Source organism: Silurus aristotelis (genome assembly GCF_946808225.1).
Source record: "Silurus aristotelis genome assembly, chromosome: 8".
Classification (NCBI taxonomy): domain Eukaryota; kingdom Metazoa; phylum Chordata; class Actinopteri; order Siluriformes; family Siluridae; genus Silurus; species Silurus aristotelis.
Window position 1 is genome coordinate 3,442,727 of NC_139581.1, and position 19,873 is coordinate 3,462,599.

The 19,873-nt window shown below is 40.6% G+C and overlaps 1 protein-coding gene across 7 annotated transcripts in view; it reads left to right on the forward strand.

The window, feature by feature from the left end:
* Nucleotides 1-19,873, forward strand: part of stim1a (stromal interaction molecule 1a) — a 47,998-nt gene that overhangs the window by 22,309 nt on the left and 5,816 nt on the right. For all 7 annotated transcript variants that reach the window (XM_083547874.1, XM_083547875.1, XM_083547876.1 and 4 more), the window contains 4 exons: nt 11,127-11,304; nt 15,549-15,716; nt 16,326-16,426; nt 16,983-17,215. In XM_083547874.1, coding sequence (XP_083404000.1) covers nt 11,127-11,304; nt 15,549-15,716; nt 16,326-16,426; nt 16,983-17,215 — 680 coding nt within the window. The remainder of the gene's footprint in view (nt 1-11,126; nt 11,305-15,548; nt 15,717-16,325; nt 16,427-16,982; nt 17,216-19,873) is intronic.

Genomic DNA, 19,873 nt, shown 5'->3' on the forward strand with positions numbered 1-19,873 from the left:
GTGGTGCTCTGGGATTCACCCCTCGGTTCACCTTTAGAGCGATGCGGCGGTGCTTTAGTACATCTCGGATCTCAAAAAAGCCAAGAATCAACTGCACTGCATTCTAGAGACTTAAACCCTGAGTCATTATGGCATTGTGTTTGTGTGTCTTTGTGTCTCAAACTTTGTCTTTAAATACTAGGCTTTGCTTTTTTAAGACTTTGTGTCTACAACTTTCTTTCTTTGAGACTTTGAATGTTTAAAAATGTGATACTTTGTGTCTGAAAATTCTTGTCTTTAAATCTTAGTCTTTGATACTTTGTGTTTTTTTATACTTTGTGTTTTTAATTCCTACACTTGGAGACTTTGTGTCTCATATCAGAATTCAGAGGAAACATTAGATATTGGAGAAAACAGAATGTGTGGGTGGGTGGGTGGGGGGATATTGGGGAATATTGGATCCTGTAAGAAATAGCAGATTTTGGTAAACGTATCTTGTTTTTATAAACGTATCGGACCTTAAAAAATTCAGTGCAGACTCCAAAATAGTTTTTTCAGCAGTGCTCTGAAGTGATCTGAAGGTGATCTCATCTTGTACCAATATCTAAAAACGGAGCTTCTCTGCATGGAAGCGTTAAACATGACTGCGATTCCACCCTTGACCGATGATCTTTTTTTTGCAAATTATTAACAATATAACGATCGTTTAAAAAAAAAATTCCGTTCAGCGAGCGGAAATCTAGACAGTCATCACGCCCGTGGAGTTCGATCCTTTCCAGGCAGAACGAAATGTACCGAGGCGGACGTTTCCATACGTGAGGAACTGTGAGTGGAAAAGATCTGATCAGTATAAGCTTTGAGAACAGCTGCTTTAAAATTTCTCATCTATATGTGTCATCTACAGATTATTCAAATTAGGACGAATGCATGGTGCTTTGCAGGACGCATGGCAAACATCACACCTTTGTGTATTAAAAGGCTTTTGAAATCACAGCTCTGATATTTCCTCCATCCCCCGGTCCTTCTTTCGGATCGGATCGTCTTACAGGGCGTCCCGTCCATGTTGTTCTTTCCGTGTCTCAGAAGCTTCCGGCAGGCTGTACTTTTCCTTTTCCTCTCGGAATAAAGACAGCCCCGTCTGGTGCCTGTGTTCAGACAAAACGCAGCAAGGAATCGATTACAGTCACAAATATGTAAATTGGGTACGACGTTTCCCGGGAATAAAATTGACAAATGCGCAGCTCCGCGCGCGTTCATGTTCTGAAGATGCCTGAATTCCGGTTCAACTTGGTAATACGTCACTCCTGATCAAAACGCAGGAAGTCATCGATTTATTTTAGCGATCACGAAATTCACTGAGAAGGTTCGAGACTATGAAAAACGACGTTTTGATCCAGGCATTTTCGTGGAAGGCAGCAAACGTCGGAATGAAGTCATAACTGTTGGGTGTTGAGAAATAATTAATCAGTATCATTTCATCATTACAGTTTTATTATTTTTGGAAAAAAAAGTACATTTGTTACTGCACTTAAGTAGTTTTTCCCGTGTGTCTGTACTTTACTAAAATATTTCTATTTAGAGAGACTTTCACTGTAACTTCTACATTTCAAAGTAAAATATTTGACTTTTTACTCAACTACATGGAGAACATTTAGAGAGGAAAAATGTATAAACACCCATGGCCTCATTTGTGTGATTTTTTATATATATATATACAGTGAGGAAAATAAGTATTTGAACACTCTGCTATTTTGCAAGTTTTCCCACTTAGAAATCATGGAGGGGTCTGAAATTGTCATTGTAGGTGCATGTCCACTGTGAGAGACATAATCTAAAAAATAAATCCAGAAATCACAATGTATGATTTTTTAACTATTTATTTGTATGATACAGCTGCAAATAAGTATTTGAACACCTGAGGAAGTCAATGTTAATATTTGGTACAGGAGCCTTTGTTTGCAATTACAGAGGTCAAACGTTTCCTGTAGTTTTTCACCAGGTTTGCACACACTGCAGGAGGGATTTTGGCCCACTCCTCCACACAGATCTTCTCTAGATCAGTCAGGTTTCTGAAAAACACGGAGTTTGAGCTCCCTCCAAAGATTCTCTATTGGGTTTAGGTCTGGAGACTGGCTAGGCCATGCCAGAACCTTAATATGCTTCTTACAGAGCTACTCCTTGGTTATCCTGGCTGTGTGCTTCGGGTCATTGTCATGTTGGAAGACCCAGCCTCGACCCATCTTCAATGCTCTAACTGAGGGAAGGAGGTTGTTCCCCAAAATCTCGCAATACATGGCCCCGGTCATCCTCTCCTTAATACAGTGCAGTCGCCCTGTCCCATGTGCAGAAAAACACCCCCAAAGCATGATGCCACCACCCCCATGCTTCACAGTAGGGATAATGTTCTTGGGATGGTACTCATTCTTCTTCTTCCTCCAAACACATTTAGTGGAATTATGATCCAAAAGTTCTATTTTGGTCTCATCTGACCACATGACTTTCTCTCATGACTCCTCTGGATCATCCAAATGGTCATTGGCAAACTTAAGACGTGCCTGGACATGTGCTGGTTTAAACAGGGGAACCTTCCGTGCCATGCATGATTTTAAACCATGACGTCTTAGTGTATTACCAACAGTAACCTTGGAAACGGTGGTCCCAGCTCTTTTCAGGTCATTGACCAGCTCCTCCCGTGTAGTTCTGGGCTGATTTCTCACCTTCCTTAGGATCATTGAGACCCCACGAGGTGAGATCTTGCATGGAGCCCCAGTCCGAGGGAGATTGACAGTCATGTTTAGCTTCTTCCATGTTCTAATGATTGCTCCAACAGTGGACCTTTTTTCACCAAGCTGCTTGGCAATTTCCCCGTAGCCCTTTCCAGCCTTGTGGAGGTGTACAATTTTGTCTCTAGTGTCTTTGGAAAGCTCTTTGGTCTTGGCCATGTTAGTAGTTGGATTCTTACTGATTGTATGGGGTGGACAGGTGTCTTTATACAGCTAACGACCTCAAACAGGTGCATCTAATTTAGGATAATAAATGTAGTGGAGGTGGACATTTTAAAGGCAGACTAACAGGTCTTTGAGGGTCAGAATTCTAGCTGATAGACAGGTGTTCAAATACTTATTTGCAGCTGTATCATACAAATAAATAGTTTAAAAATCATATATTGTGATTACCGGATTTATTTTTTTAGATTATGTCTCTCACAGTGGACATGCACCTACGATGACAATTTCAGACCCCTCCATGATTTCTAAGTGGGAGAACTTGCAAAATAGCAGGGTGTTCAAATACTTATTTTCCTCACTGTATGTATATATATATATATATATATATATATATATATATATATATATATATATATATATATATATATATATATATATATATATATTTATTTATTGAGTAGCTGAAAAGAAGGTTTTGGGCTCATGATAATTGTAATAGAAATAAATCCGTCTTTGATTCATTATTCTCATTCTATTTATAGATCAGTGTGCTGAGTCACATTTTAAACATTATAGTTGCAATAAATCAAAGTACTTTGGATACTTTCCGTATTTTCCGAATACAAGCCGCTACTTTTTTCCCACGCTTTAAACAACGAAGCGGCTAATGTATAGCTTTTTTTCCTGGGTTTTTCCCGGTTTCACGAGCGTCATGCCAAAAAACTGAGCCCCATAACATTAGACCAAAGAAATTGCAGAACGGGTTCAGGTGAACCAATGAAACTCTTTATATTAAATCAGATGCGCTCCCACTGGATCGGGCCGCACCACATCATAACGTTTGACCTGCCGCTCACTCGGACTGTCTACAGGAAATGCAAATCATTCGTCACGCTGAAAACAACCGGGCATGAAAACACATTTCCCCTGTGTTCTGAGCTGCACGGCATCGGAAGAAAAGCTTCACCGAGGTGATTTTTAAACACACGACGATGCCGAAAGAAAAACTCCTGAGAAATAGTTGTGAAAGGAAGGACAGTGAATAATGACTTTCTTGGTAGGCTACTGTTTATATACAAGCCGTGTAACAGACACTGTCTTTTATTAAAGCCTGTGTAAAATTCATTAGTTTCAGTGTAGACACCTGCGGCTTATAGACAGGTGCGGCTTATTTATGTTCAAAATGAACATCTTTGTAAAATTCAGTGTGTGCTCTTTATAGTCCGGAAATTACGGTAAGTACATTTAAAGGCAAAAACTTTTGTTCAAGTGAAAGTTTAAAGGGACACTTTGACTTTCACTGGACTCATATTTTACGTATTTTGAGTTTTGTGTACTTTGACCACAACCCAATTGTCCATCAGTGAGTAGTTGATGAGGATGGGCTTTCATTTGTGTCTGGTTCCTCTCGAGGTTTCTACCTCATACCATCTCTTCCTTCACCCCTGTCAGCACTGGTTCGCTCATTAGAAAAGAAACTTATGAGGACAAATTTATGAATTAACAATTGGTATTCTTTGGAGTTTCCTCGCGGCCCGGCACACCTTTTCTTAGCGTCCACCCGATTGCACTCGCCGGCCGGCACGTCTTTCACATATGGTTTGCATTGTCACGCTGGAACACTACTTAAATTGAAGGAAAAATTTAATTCTACAACGTCCAAAGAAATTTTATACAACTGGGTGCGTCCAACTTTGTGGGAACAGTTTGCACCACATATGGCTGAGAAAGTCATTCAGCACTTTTACTGCATTTGGCAGATGCTCTTGTCCTGACTTATATTTGTCTCATTTATGCAGCTGTGGGGTCAAGGGTCTTTCTCAGGGGCCAGGAGTGGCAGCTTGGTGTGGCTGGGGTTTGAACCTAATGACCTTTGTATTCAAAGTCCAATGCCTTAACCACTCAGCTGAAGGTTCATGTCTCAATGAACCAGCATTGCACCTGTACATTCAACTTATTGATAGAGACTTAAAAAGAACTGTTGTGGGTCATACAGGAAAGGGGCATCTGCCAAATGCCATAAATATAAATGTAGATATCACTGTAGACTTTCAAGACCTGGGCCTTTTAAAGCTTCTGCTAATGATTAACCAGTTAAGCACAGGTCATAGTTGTAAGTGTAACTTAAACAGGATCATTTAATCTAAACTATTCTTGATATTATTTTGTTTATTCTTCAGCCTACTCGCACGCTAACTTTCTTTTAGCTACATTTCTTTATATGGTCATTAGACCTGTAGGTCTTGGTCTGACAGGCAGACATGCAGGCAGACATGCATGAATTCAGTGATAGAACTGTATCTTGATTTAAGCTTGTTATGGTTCCACATCAACAGCTTAAAGATCCATGAAGTTACTGAGCAACTCAAGAACTTTGAGGATGGATTTGGACTGTAATTAATATCACCATCCTGTTATAGTTAAAAAAAAAAAAAAAGAGTTCTGCATTTAGTGAACAGAACATCACTGAACAGAACACCTCAACAATGAACTGTAATATATGGACATTTGGTGTTGAGGATGAGGTTCCCTTTGAGTCTGGTTCCCCTCAAGGTTTCTTCCTCCTGCCATCTCGGGGAGTTTTTCCCTTTCACTTATAATGATAAGGAACAAACTTACTGGCACTATAATTTACTTTGTAAAGCTGCTTTGGTGCCTTCTGTAAATATTCCTTATTGTTTAACCGCTTGAACCTTTAAAAAAAAAAAAAAATAAATAACAAAAATGCCTGGTTGTATTAAAAAAATAAGTGTTTGACACAGGTATTGCCATCCCAATGAATTAATATGAGGGGACATTTTTTTTAACCAAATTGTCATTGATATATAGATATAGATATAGATTTGGATTTTAAACACAAATAAGCCGCACCTGTCTATAAGCCGCAGTTTCATCAGTGTCTACACTGAAACTGATGAACTTTACACAGGCTTTAACGAAAGACAGTGTCTGTTACATGGTGTAACGGGTGAAATATGTTGTGGCTCTTTTAAAAGCAGAGCGCCATTTTGAGAATAGGCTGCCACCGCATTTTTCCGCTATTACTGCATGTGTGCAAGACCGACGATACCAAAAGATAAACTCCCGAGAGAAATACAGTAGTTGTGAAAGGAAGGAGGAAGACAGTGAACAATGACTTTCTTGGTAGGCTACTGTTTAGATACAAGCCGTTGTAACGCGTTGAGTCTGGGTGAAGGGAGAGCTCACTAATTCCAATTGCAAATGAAATCATATAAGCACAGACAGGTTTCCAAAACTCGTGCTTTTTATTTTTCTTGGCAACAGCGTTACGGGTTAGTCAAAGAAACTTAGAAATGAGCATCAGAAAATAATAAGCACATAATCCTCAGTCGCAAACGCACACACATGCAGTAATACTGGTAGAATGCAGTGATGTGCTGTTCTCAAAAGGCCGCTCTGCTCTTAAAGGAGCCACAACATATTTCACCCGTTACACCGTGTAACAGACACTCTCTTTCGGTAAAGCCTGTGTAAAGTTAGTTAGTTTCAGTGTAGATATATATACAGACACAGTGAGGAAAATAAGTATTTCTACACCCTGCTATTTTGCAAGTTCTCCCACTTAGAAATCATGGAGGGGTCTGAAATTGTCATTGTAGGTGCATGTCCACTGTGAGAGACATAATTGATTTTTAAACTATTTATTTGTATGATACAGCTGCAAATAAGTATTTGAACACCTGTCTATCAGCTAGAATTCTGACCCTCAAAGACCTGTTAGTCTGCCTTTAAAATGTCCACCTCCACTACATTTATTATCCTAAATTAGATGCACCTGTTTGAGGTCGTTAGCTGCATAAAGACACCTGTCCACCCCATACAATCAGTAAGAATCCAACTACTAACATGGCCAAGACCAAAGAGCTGTCCAAAGACACTAGAGACGAAATTGTACACCTCCACAAGGCTGGAAAGGGCTACGGGGAAATTGCCAAGCAGCTTGGTGAAAAAAGGTCCACTGTTGGAGCAATCATTAGAACATGGAAGAAGCTAAACATGACTGTCAATGTCCCTCGGACTGGGGCTCCATGCAAGATCTCACCTCGTGGGGTCTCAATGATCCTAAGGAAGGTGAGAAATCAGCCCAGAACTACACGGGAGGAGCTGGTCAATGACCTGAAAAGAGCTGGGACCACCGTTTCCAAGGTTACTGTTGGTAATACACTAAGATGTCATGGTTTAAAATCATGCATGGCACGGAAGGTTCCCCTGCTTAAACCAGCACATGTCCAGGCACGTCTTAAGTTTGCCAATGATCCAGAGGAGTCATGGGAGAAAGTCATGTGGTCAGATGAGACCAAAATAGAACTTTTGGGTCATAATTCCACTAAACGTGTTTGGAGGAAGAAGAATGATTAGTACCATCCCAAGAACACCATCCCTAGTGTGAAGCATGCCGGTGGTAGCATCATGCTTTGGGGGTGTTTTTTTTGCACATGGGACAGGGCGACTGCATTGTATTAAGGAGAGGATGACCGGGGCCATGTATTGCGAGATTTTGGGGAACAACCTCCTTCCCTCAGTTAGAGCATTGAAGATGGGTCGAGGCTGGGTCTTCCAACATGACAAGGACCCAAAGCACACAGCCAGGATAACCAAGGAGTGGCTCTGTAAGAAGCATATCAAGGTTCTGGCGTGGCCTAGCCAGTCTCCAGACCTAAACCCAATAGAGAATCTTTGAAGGGAGCTTAAACTCCGTGTTTCTCAGCGACAGGCCAGAAACCTGACTGATCTAGAGAAGATCTGTGTGGAGGAGTGGGCCAAAATCCCTCCTGCAGTGTGTGCAAACCTGGTGAAAAACTACAGGAAACGTTTGACCTCTGTAATTGCAAACAAAGGCTACTGTACCAAATATTAACATTGACTTTCTCAGGTGTTCAAATACTTATTTGCAGCTGTATCATACAAATAAATAGTTAAAAAATCATACATTGTGATTTCTGGATTTTTTGGTTTTTATGTCTCTCACAGTGGACATGCACCTACGATGACAATTTCAGACCCCTCCATGATTTCTAAGTGGGAGAACTTGCAAAATAGCAGGGTGTTCAAATACTTATTTTCCTCACTGTATATAGGAAAAGTAATACAAAACCCCAGGTCCAAGTCACAAGTAATATACTCACAATCAACTCAAATAACTCCTCTTTCAAATGGTCACTGACACATTCCATGACGATGCGTCATGATATCGGTTCAACCTTTTTGAAATTCCCTGTATATCCCTTTTAATGGTTTAATGTAATGCACACCTGGGTGACTAGGAAAAGAAAGTAGTTCTCTGACTTCCTTATTCACAGGGTTATAACAATGAGGTAACACACAGGCCAAAAATCATTTATTACAATGGCTGAGGCAAAGGAATATAGAAAACCCTGCACCTTTTTATCATCAGCACCGGTACTGAAGCTCAAAGATTTACGACCAACTCCATAAAGACATGAGGAATCCTCTACACCTGAAGAAAAGCTTCTCGGTATACTCTGAGGAATGCAGTTCTTCACGTTTAGCCGTTTCAACGTGCCGTTGTCTGGCTTGTTCAGGTTCATGCTTGTTCAGATCTGCCGTATCTGGAGCGGCTATTGGCTGCTGTGTAACTCATGGCACTTCCTGTTTCGAAGGGAACTGAATCCCAACTTGACTAAATAATTGTTTGATGTCTTGCTTACAGTATTTCAAACTTTAGTCCAAAGAAATGGTTTATCAAACAAGTCTTAGATTTCTCAACCCAGGTTTGTGTAGGTACATTCCTTTACTATGGAAGCAATGCAAAGAGATGTTTAAACACTCAGCTGCTGTCCTTTCTTGTGTGTGTAATTGGATCCTGAGATTCCTGGCCCTGTTTAAGCCCTGTGCCGGCCTCTGTAGGAGGCGTTCTTAAGCACACAGGCGTGTTGTTTCAGTCACAGCTACCTCACGCCCACTCCGGAGGCTGGAATAACAAGGACAGCTGGGAGCCTAGCAACCACACAACGTTCAGTTCAGATATGGAGGGGAAAAAAATCAGCGACCTTGAGCGAGTAGATTCTTTTCAGTGGTGTTTTTCACACCCAGATTCACAGAGCTTTGAACGGAGAATATTAGATGTGTGGTCTGACTTCCTGTTACTGTACAGCTGTATTGGAGCGCCAGGATTAAAATAAATGTCCGATACAGTGACAGTGAAAGTTAGAAGCAAAATATATATTCTGTGCTCTGATACATTTCCAATGAATTATATTTGGTCTATATAACGGTGAATCTGATTGATTGATTGATCAATTTCAATCCTACCATCTGACATTCCAGGTTTTTGTCCCTGCTGTGCACGTCCAAACCATCTCAATCTTACCTCTCACTTTCTCCCCAAAATGTCCTGCATGCGCTGTCCCTCTAATAAACTAATTTCTAATCGTCATTTCCAAAAAAAAAACCTCAACATCATTAGATCTGCTCCCTCCAGCTCCACCTTCTGTCGCAGGTCTCACCACAGTCCTATAAACTTTACCCTTTCACCCTCACAAATCACTCCTGCCATCACTCTTCTCCACCCTGCCTGCTCTCTTTTCTTCTCTTCTCTAACACACTCTCCATTACTTTGCACTGTTGTCCCCAGGTACCTGAACTCCTCCATCTTCTCCACCTCTTCTTCCTGCAACCGCACCCCTCCAGTGCCCTCCCTCTCATTCACACACATGTACTCTGTCTTACTCCTACTGACTTCCATTCCTCTCCTCTCCTGCGCATACCTCCACCTCTCCAGGCTCTTCTCCACCTGCTCCCTACTCTCACCACAAATCACATTATCATCCACAAACATTAGTCCAGGGAGACTCCTGTCTGACCTCGTCTGTCAACTTGTCCATCACCACTGCAAACATGAAAGGACTTAAAGCCTAAACTTGATGCAGTTCAACCTCCACCTTAAACCAGTCTGCACACTTCACTGCTGTCACACTGTCCTCATACATGTCCTGCACCACCCTCACATACTTCTCTGACACACCTACCTTCCTCATACAATACCACAACTCCTCTCTCGGCACCCTGTCTTACGCTTTCTCTAAATCTACAAACACACAATGCAACTTCTTCTGACCTTCTCTGTACTTCTCCATCAACATTCTCTAAGCAAATAAGGCATCTGTGGTGCTCTTCCTCGGCATGAAACCGTACTGGTGCTCACAGATGGTCACTTTTTCTCTCAGCCTGGCTTCCACTACTCTTTCCCATAACTTCATGGTGTAACTGATCAACTTAATTCCCCTGTAATTACTGCAAGTCTGCACATCTCCCTTATTCTTATTCCAGTAAGCCCTTCTCCATTCCTCAGGCATCCTCTCACCTTCCAAAATCTTGTTAAAGAAACAGACCAATTGATAATAAAGTCTAAGGTACATCGGCCAGCAGTACTGATTCTGAAGGCCCTGGGCAGATTAGCTTGACATGGCAGCACATAGAGGCTGGAATCTGATTGGACAAATACAAATCTAACATACACGTACTGGAAGCAGTGCAGCCAAGAGAAACGCTACGATATAAAGAGAATAAACTGTTGGAAATAAATTAATACAATTTCATGAAACAAATATTAAGATTGAGGTTGTAAATGTAGGTCAGTGCTTTTAATAGTGTTGAAGCCCTGACACCTCTGAGATATATATTTATATGTTTGTACATATATTTTCATTATCGCAAAATGTTTACATGCCGTTTGTTGCTGATCTTCCGGGACTTGCTCTTTTTGCACAATATTCTGTCCAAATCCTTTGGTCACTGTTCAGTTTATTTTGATTGCTGCTATTGTAGAATTGCACAATTCTGTTTACATTTTTCTGCTACTGTGCACCTTATTCTGTCACGACAGGTTTTACTGGCGGAGCTATTGCTGTTTTTATTTTTATATTTTGTGTATTGTGTGTTGTCCTGCACTGTCTTGTGTTGTCTTTTGCACTGTTTGCACCACTTGCACACATGCACTTTATGTGGTAAGGATCTTGTGTTCTTCTGTTCTGTCACTGTTGTTTTATGTAGCACCTGGGTTCAGGAGGAACGTTGTTTCATTTTACTGTGTACTGCATCAGCTATTTATGGTTGAAATGACAATATAAGCTTCTTGACTTGACTTGATATAGCGATTGGTGTTAATCTAATAGTGTACCATTAATCTCGAATAACGAACTCCGTTTCGATGCTCAGGCTGCGAATCGCCCAGGAGGAGCACCGCACCGTGGAGGTGGAGAAGGTCAACCTGGAGCAGAAACTCCGGGACGAGATCAACTCCGCCAAGCAGGAGGCTCAGCGTCTACGCGAGCTGCGGGAGGGAACGGTGAACGAGCTCAGCCGCCAGAAATACGCCGAGGAAGAGCTGGAACAGGTGGCAAAATTAATGGCTCCCCCCTGAAAGAAACCGATTTTTCTTTCTGCACGTACAAACATCTCTTTAGTTCTCACCACAGATGGTAAGGAATCCAGTTAACCAACCAAAAAAAATCCAATTTCCCCCCTTTTTAAAAGAGGAGGCGTCAAATTTGTAAGTCAAGCCTTCGCTCTAACCACACAAGATTTTTTCTGTATTAATAATTTATTTTATTTACTTATTTATTCTTCTTTTTTGTGGCCGTGTGACTGACAATGCCAGTGGCTATGATCGAAAGAATCCAAAGGAAAAACTGGTTGTATTTTACAACCCCCCCTTCTTTAAACAAACACTGTGCTCTAAATTGATAGATGGGTGGATGGATGGGTAGATAGACAAATTGGCAAATGGAAATGTAGATGGGTGGATCAATAGATGGATAGACTGAAAGTTGTACAGATGGACTGAAAGATAAGTGAATTGATGGATAGATAAATAGATAGAAAGAGAGATATAAAGAGACACATGATAGTAGATTGATATTAATCCACCCATCCATCCATATAAGAGAATACAAATGGAAGGGAAAAAGGATAAGATTCAGGGGATGCACACTTTCTTCAGTCTCCTCAGGAAGTATAGACTCTTAACAGAATTGAAGTGTTCTGGTAGCAGGATGGATTCTCAGGGAGGTGGAACTTAAAGCTGGAGTCTTGTTGATGTAGAGGAAGAATGATCTACTGGTTCTCTGATTTCTGGAAGTCCACCATGAGCTCTTTGGTCTTCTCTGCAGTGAGGCTGAGGTTGTTGCGGAAACCAATTTCAGGTTGTTTGCTGAAATCTTTGGATCTCCACACTGAGTGTGTCTGTGTGTGAGGGAGAGAATGAGTTCCTCAATAACGTTTGATTTCACTGCGTTGTGTTAATGCAGTCTCTCTCTCTCTCTCTCTCTCTTTCTCTCTCTCTCTCTCTCTCTCTCTCTCTCACTCTCTCTCTCTCTCTCTCTCTCCTAATTAATTAATCCCCATTAAAATTACACTGTAAATATAATCCCAGTTTAGGCTGTTAGCAATTTATTTATCATCATTTTTAACAAATAAAAAAACATTAGTTTACAAAGTCTTGAAACAAATACTTTTAATTTATCATCACATCAGCTGCTTTCTTTCATAATACAAATACATTTCAATAGAAAGATGAACCGACTGGAAAAACAGAATAGAAAAAAAGAACGAATGGCTGGAATGCTTTAGGTAACTGACAGGGAAAAGAAATGATGGACAGAATAGTGAGATAAAATGGACAGACCGAATAGACGGTCAGACGGAATAGCTACACAGAATGGACAGACAGACCGAAATAATAGTTAGACAGAATGGATGGACAGATACACAGAATAGATAGGCAGACTGGATGGAGAGACAGAAAGTATAGATAGACAGACAGACACAGAATGGAAAAATAGATAGAGGCAGAATGGATGGACACACACACAATGGATAGACGGATGGAATAATCGGACAGACACACAGGGAATGAACAGACCGAGAGAATAAACCTGCAGAATGGACAGACAGACGAAGAAAGAGTGAACGTCTGCATTGCTTTTAGAAACCCAAGCACGGTGAGAAAATTCTATGAATTCTTTTCCACTCCCTCTATTTAGACATTTTATCTGTATTTGCAGGGACAGGAAATGAGTGCGCTCCTTCGGCACACCCCCTCCCTGACTTCCTGTAATAAAACAGGAAACCGATTACATGCACGATTACAGATGGTCTAAGAGGATACCATGTGGCGTGGTGGTGTATCAGCTTTACCACTCGGCAATGTTAATGTACCGCAGTGCCTCATTAGAGTCACGTTACGAGTCTGGAAACAAAAGAGTCACTCTGTTTCTCTTTCCGGTTCTCTACTTAAGCCACTTTCATCACTCGCTATCTATCTTCCCTTCCACTTTCATCGACGAAGTATATTCAGTATTTATAATCCATGTGTCTGATTCATCTTAGTGTACATTAAAGTCAGTAAGAAGTTGATTAATTTTGATGTACTGATCATAAACAAAAAGGCCAGTAGGTGGCAGTGTAAATCATTGCGCCAAAGTGTCATTGCGCCAAACTAGGGTCCCGCAGGCCAAACTTGGTACAAACTACACACATCAGCATAACATTGTGACCACCTGCCTAATGTTGTGTTGGTTCCCCCTTTTGCTGTTAAATCAGTCGTGACCCATTGATCATTAACAGCATGAACTTCTTCAGCAGTCTGTTGGACCACATGCCCCATTCTTCGCTCCCCACGTGCATCAAATTCACCACTGTTCCTTCCTTGGAGCACTTTTGATATATGCTGACCACTGCAGACCAGGAACATCCCACAAGAGCTGTAGTTTTGGAGACGCTCTGACCCAGACGTCTAGACATCACAATTTGTCAAACTCGCTCAAATCCTTAAGCTCGCCCATTTTTTCTGCTTCTAACATCAACTTTGAGGACAAAATGTTCACCTGCTGCCTTCTTTTCAACTACTTAAAGAAATCATGTAAATAAGGCCGTGTGAGATGCTGAACTGTATGTTAGTGATCAGTAGATACACCAAGCAGCAATGAGAACAAGTTTAAAACAGCGTGCGCTCGACCCTGATCGGTGGTTTGTTACGTTTTACCATAAAAAGGAATGACTGATTTCACAAAAGGTAGTTGAGGAAAAAGTAAAAGATTTGTTCGAGTCTTCCGAAATGGAAATACTTCAGTAAAGTACAGATGCATAGGATCCCCTAAGCATGGCCCCTTAACCCTCTATCCTGTAACATGGCTGACTCTAAACTCTGACTTCAGCTTCCGAACATCACTGGGATACACGATGAAAGTTCACTGTGCTGTAATGTACATGTGACAAGTATAAATCATCTGTCTGTCTCTTTCTTTCTTTCTTTCTTTCTTTCTTTCTTTCTCTCTTTTGTTCGTTCGTTCGTTCTTTCTTTCTTTCTCACCTTTTAGTCTTTATCTTTTCTTTTCTTTTTTATTAATGCTACCACTGTGCTTTAAGTATAAAGCTTCTTTCTTTTTATTTTTTGTTCTTTTCACCTTTCTTTCTTTCTTTCTTTCTTTCTTTCTTTCTTTCTTTCTTTCTTTCTTTCTTTCTTTCTTTCTTTCTTTCTTTCTTTCTTTCTTTCTTTCTTTCTTTCTTTCTTTCTTTCTTTCCTTTGTTCTTTCCACCTTTCTTTCTTTCTCTCCACCTTTCTGTCTACCTTTCTTTCTTTCTTTTCACCTTTCTTTTTTTCTGTCCATCTTTCTTTCTTTCTTTCTTTTTCTTTTCTTTCCACCTTTCTTTCTTTCTTTCTTTCTTTCTTTCTTTCTTTCTTTCTTTCTTTCCTTCTTTCTTTCTTTCTTTCTTTCTACCTTTCTGTCCATCTTTCTTTCTTTGTTCTATCCACCTTTCTTTCTTTTTTTTTCACCTTTCTTTCTTTCTTTTTTTTCACCTTTCTTTCTTTCTCTTTCTTTCTTTCTTTCTTTCTTTTTTTTTCACCTTCCTTTCTTTCTTTTTTTTCACCTTTCTTTCTTTCTTTTTTTTCACCTTTCTTTCTTTCTTTCTTTCTTTCTTTCTTTCTTTCTTTCTTTCTTTCTTTCTTTCTTTCTTTCTTTCTTTCTTTTAGTTTTATACACTGAGCATGTGAGGGTGAGGGTTAAGGGTCTTTCTCATGGGTCAGGGCCCCCAGCAGCAGTAGTGCTGGGATTTAAAACCATGACCTTTCACCAGTAGGGAGCCGCCGTTACTTCTCCTCCATCGTCCTGAATATCAGTGCAGTATTTAGTTTTGATTATTCACTACTTAATAAGGAATGAAGTCTGAATGTGTGTGTGATGGATTTTGGGAGTTCAACGGACTCAGTTACTGTCGTCACCAGATAAGTGTTGAATTAGTAGTTTTTCCTTGTTTCTCTCTCTCTCTCTTTCTCTCTCCCTCTCTCGATCTCGATCACGCAACACTGAATAAGCGCAGTTTTATTTATTATCGCACTTTGTATGCTTTATCTCTTCATTCGGACCTAATGCAGTCGGAAACGCTCGCACTTTCCATGCGCCCAACCAAATCTCCATTAGTTGCTGGGAAACAACACATTATAATTCTTAGGGCTCCGTCCTTAACCAGTCCAGGCTTTCTCTCTTTCTCTTTCTCTCTCTCTCTCTCTCTCTCTCTCTCTCTCCCCCTCTCCGCCACATTTTGCATGTATTAACCCAGCTCTGGCGCCCCCCACAGGTACGTATGGCCCTGAAGAAGGCAGAGAAAGAGCTGGAGTCGCGCAGCAGCTGGTCTCCACCTGACGCTCTACAGAAATGGCTGCAGCTCACACACGAGGTGGAGGTGCAGTACTACAACATCAAGAAGCAGAACGCAGAGAAACAGCTGCTGATCGCCAAAGAGGGGGTGAGTATTACACCGTCTTTCCATTTTCATGGAGTCCAAAGGTTTACGATTCTGAACCATGGAAAAAAAAATATGCAAGAGTTTTACCAGATCAAATAATGGAAAAAAATGATGTAATACTTTTTTTTTTTTTTTTTTTTTTTTTTATGAAAAATGAAGAACAATTTTGGATGTGGGTTATATGACACCACACACACCAAACACTAAACACCAAACTGGACATTGTTGTCATTAGAATTATTAGAAATATAATGTCAAAATTGATTTATTTATCTATCTATCTCTATCTATCTATCTCTATCTATCTATCTATCTATCTATCTATCTATCTATCTATCTATCTATCTATCTATCTATCTATCTATCTATCTATCTATCTATCTATCTATCTAAATGAAAGAAATAGTATTAGGTGATGCAGCAGTGTAGTTTTTTTTAATAATGCAGGGTTTAATGGCCATTTGGAGACATATTTTGTCATCTGCTTGTCGTCTGCTTGTCGTCTGCTTGTCGTCTGCTTGTCGTCTGCTTGTCGTCTGCTTGTCGTCTGCTTGTCGTCTGCTTATCGTCTGCTTGTCTGTAATCTGAGTGTAAATGTCTCATTCCCAGGCAGAGAAAATAAAGAAGAAGCGGAACACACTGTTCGGGACGTTTCACGTGGCACACAGCTCCTCACTCGATGATGTGGATCACAAAATCCTGTCAGCGAAGTGAGTCAGCGTTCATGTTTACACCATGTTCACCTCTTTATCTCTGAACCTGACTGCAGGACATCCCTCGCTCCTGTCTTTCAGCAAGTGACTGTTACTTTCTTACATTAATGTTAAATTAATGAAGTCTGGTCTTCATGGAGTTATATACAGTATCGATACGCTCACTCGCTTGCTCATTCACTCGCTCGCTCATTCATTGGCTCATTCACTCGCTCACTCGTTCACTCGCTTATTCACTCACTCACTTGCTCAATAACTCTTTCATTAATTTACTCCTTCACCCACTCATTTACTCTCTCGCTTACTCATTTACTCACCATCTCATTTACTTACTCGTTCATTTACTAATTAATTCTCGCTCACTCATTCACACTCATTACTTCTCACTTATTTACTCTCTCGTTACTCACTTATTCACTCACACACACTTTGCCTCTCTCTTTCTCTCTCATTTTTTACTCGCTTACTTTTCATTATCTCTCTTTTACTCTTTCTTCTCTTTCCCTGTCTTGCCCCCCCTCTCTCTCTCTTTCTCACTCTCTCCCTCTCTCAGGCAGGCTCTGGCGGAGGTAACAGCTGCCCTGCGGGAGCGACTGCACCGGTGGCAGCAGATCGAGATGCTGACTGGTTTTACAGTAGTGAATAATCCTGGTCTGCCCTCACTGGTCTCCGCCCTCAACCTCGACCCCAGCTTCGTGGGCGGCCGCGCCACACCTCAACCCTTCATCATGTCCGAAGACATGGACGACATGGACGAGGACATCGTGGCGCCCGGTTCTTTGCAATGTAAGGACTTGCCGGACTCGAACGGGTCCAAGGCCCGGCCCAGTAAGGGTTCGCAGAGGCAGAATAAAGGGCTGCTGCTGAAATCGAAAAAACCCTCCTCCTGACCAGAGAGAGGTTCCATTCACGTGTCAGAATACCGGTCATGCTTTTGAAAAGATGCAGAGACGTGGGCTTGTAACGTGAACCATAACTCTTACTGTCTGTGAGCACAAAGCTGGGTTTGCTTTCTGTCTGTTGGATTGGGCTTCTTGGACTTCGTGCTGTGCAGGATCTTCTTTACAATGTTTTTGTCACTTTTTTGGGGAAAACTTTTCAGAATACATGAATGATAGCACCGAATCGTTGTACTTTTTTGTCTGCAGTATTATATTCATCTGAGGCTTGATAGTCTCAGGCAAATGTTATATATATATATCTCACAGTATCTTCTCAAGGGACTATACTATAGAAATGAAACTTGGATAGGAGAAAGTAGTCAATGTGCAGCTTATATAGCAGTAAAGACGGTGATAACAGCTGTACGTCATTTAACCATGTCCTATTCATCATGTTCATGTTTTTGTCTGCTTGACCGGACCATACAAATTTGTGTATCGTGTATTAGAGCAGTTAAAATGTGGTGCTTTGAGTTCAATTCTCTCATACTGACCACTGGATGTTCAACATGGCACCTCATGGAAAAGACTCTCTGAGGATTTGAGAATTAGAATTGTCCACAAAGATGGCCTGTTCCCATTTAGTCCCAATTTGCTGTTACAATCACCTCCATTCTTTATATCCAGATGTTCCACCAGATTTTGTAGAGATTTTGTGGATTCAAACGTGTTAGAAGGCAGGTACTGATGTAGGTGAGGTGAGGAGGCCTGGGGTGCGTTCACGTTCATCCCAAACGTGTTCAATAGGCTTTAAGAGATCTATAGCAGGAGATCTTCCACTCCATCTCACGGAAAGCATCTGATCATGGAGCTGGTTTGAATGCATCGCCATCTAAAGACATTCTATACGATTGTGTGCCTCCAACTTTGTGGTAACAGTTTGAACCGCATATGGCCACAATATTGTTATAACTCTATAATATATAATATTGTATTAACACTTAATAGCGTGTTCTAAGCCTGACTGGGATCAGAGTCATTGCGTAAGCAGACTGGTTGTTATTTATTGTATTTTATTTGTCAAACCTCTACCTTAGAACAGCCGTTCCCTTTCTATACTTGAGTCGCCTGACCCTTCCAGATGCCAACCGGTTGTCAGACCCATCAGTGAGTGAGCTCATCAGTCTTTCATGCTGGCTCTCATCTCTTGCCCACCTGCCCCACTGAAGCCTACACCTTTTACCCACCAACACTTGAGTTTACCCTCTGATCTCTTTCTGCCTCTGTCATGTTATAACATAGCAGTGTTTAACTTTTGCACAGTAGGGCATGTGCTTCACATAAACCGGTGTTGTGTATAATTGTGTGTGCATATATATATATATATATATATATATATATATATTACACACACACACAGGGTCGTGCAGGGCAATAGGACATTTTGGAACGAGGAGTTGGTGACCCGACGATTGTTTGGAACCAGTTTGAGCTCGTTTCGAACCCCTTACCTTTAGTTATAATGGAGCAGTGAAGTGGTGCGATGTAAAGCCTTTTATGAGAATGATAGTAAATGCACTTTACAAAGGAATTTCCGTGTCGGGACGTCATGATCATGTCTCTTCTGCTCATGCAGTCATTTGTGGAACATAGCGGTAAGGAGGCTCCTCACGATTTCAGCTCGAACAGCCTCGATATTCCACAGTGTGTGTGTGTGTGTGGGCCGTTCGCTATTATAAAAATAGTGCGCACCAGTCCACTGCTCCATTAAAACGAATGGCAAGGGATTCAGAAAGAGCGTGCACTGGTTTCAAACAATTGACGACATTTGATGGTCGCCAACTTCTATATTAGGGATGTTCACAGTTCGGTACGTACCTCGGTTTTTAAGTCGCGGTTCGGTTCAATTTCAGCACAGTTATTGGGAAGAAATGCAAAAACTAAATTGCTTGTCGTTTTTTATTAACGCAGATTATGATTATTAACATTTGTGATCAACATTTGAACAGTTTGCATTTAAAAAAAATTTTGAATAAAATGCCTGCCTGGTTAAATAATATATAAAATAATTTTTTAAATAATTTTTTTTATAAAAATAAAACGGAATAAATCAAATAAATGCTTTACACGTTTTTATTATATTATTTAAATTGAGTAATCATTTAAATTGGCACAAATTTTATTGATTTAATACAATTAACAAATGTCTTCTTTTCTTCCATCCATCATTCATTCACTCCCTCGTTTTGCGGATTTGTCACGATTTTCTCCTTTTAAGAGAAATTCTTGAAGCTCTACATAAAAACGCTAAAGAATCCATAGCATTAGCCGCTAGCCACTTCTTGCTTAGGGCTATGGATTCTTTAGCGTTTTCATGCACGCACAAAACAAATCGTATTTCCAGTACATATTGAGCTGCCACAGTGACACTGCGCTAACTTTAGTTTCTTTTATACCCCTGGAATTGTTGTGTATGTTCTCAAGTTTAATAATATATATATATTTTTTTAAATGCACTCAAAGTGCAAGGCGGAGTCTAAACAAACTGCTCAAAAAGAGGATG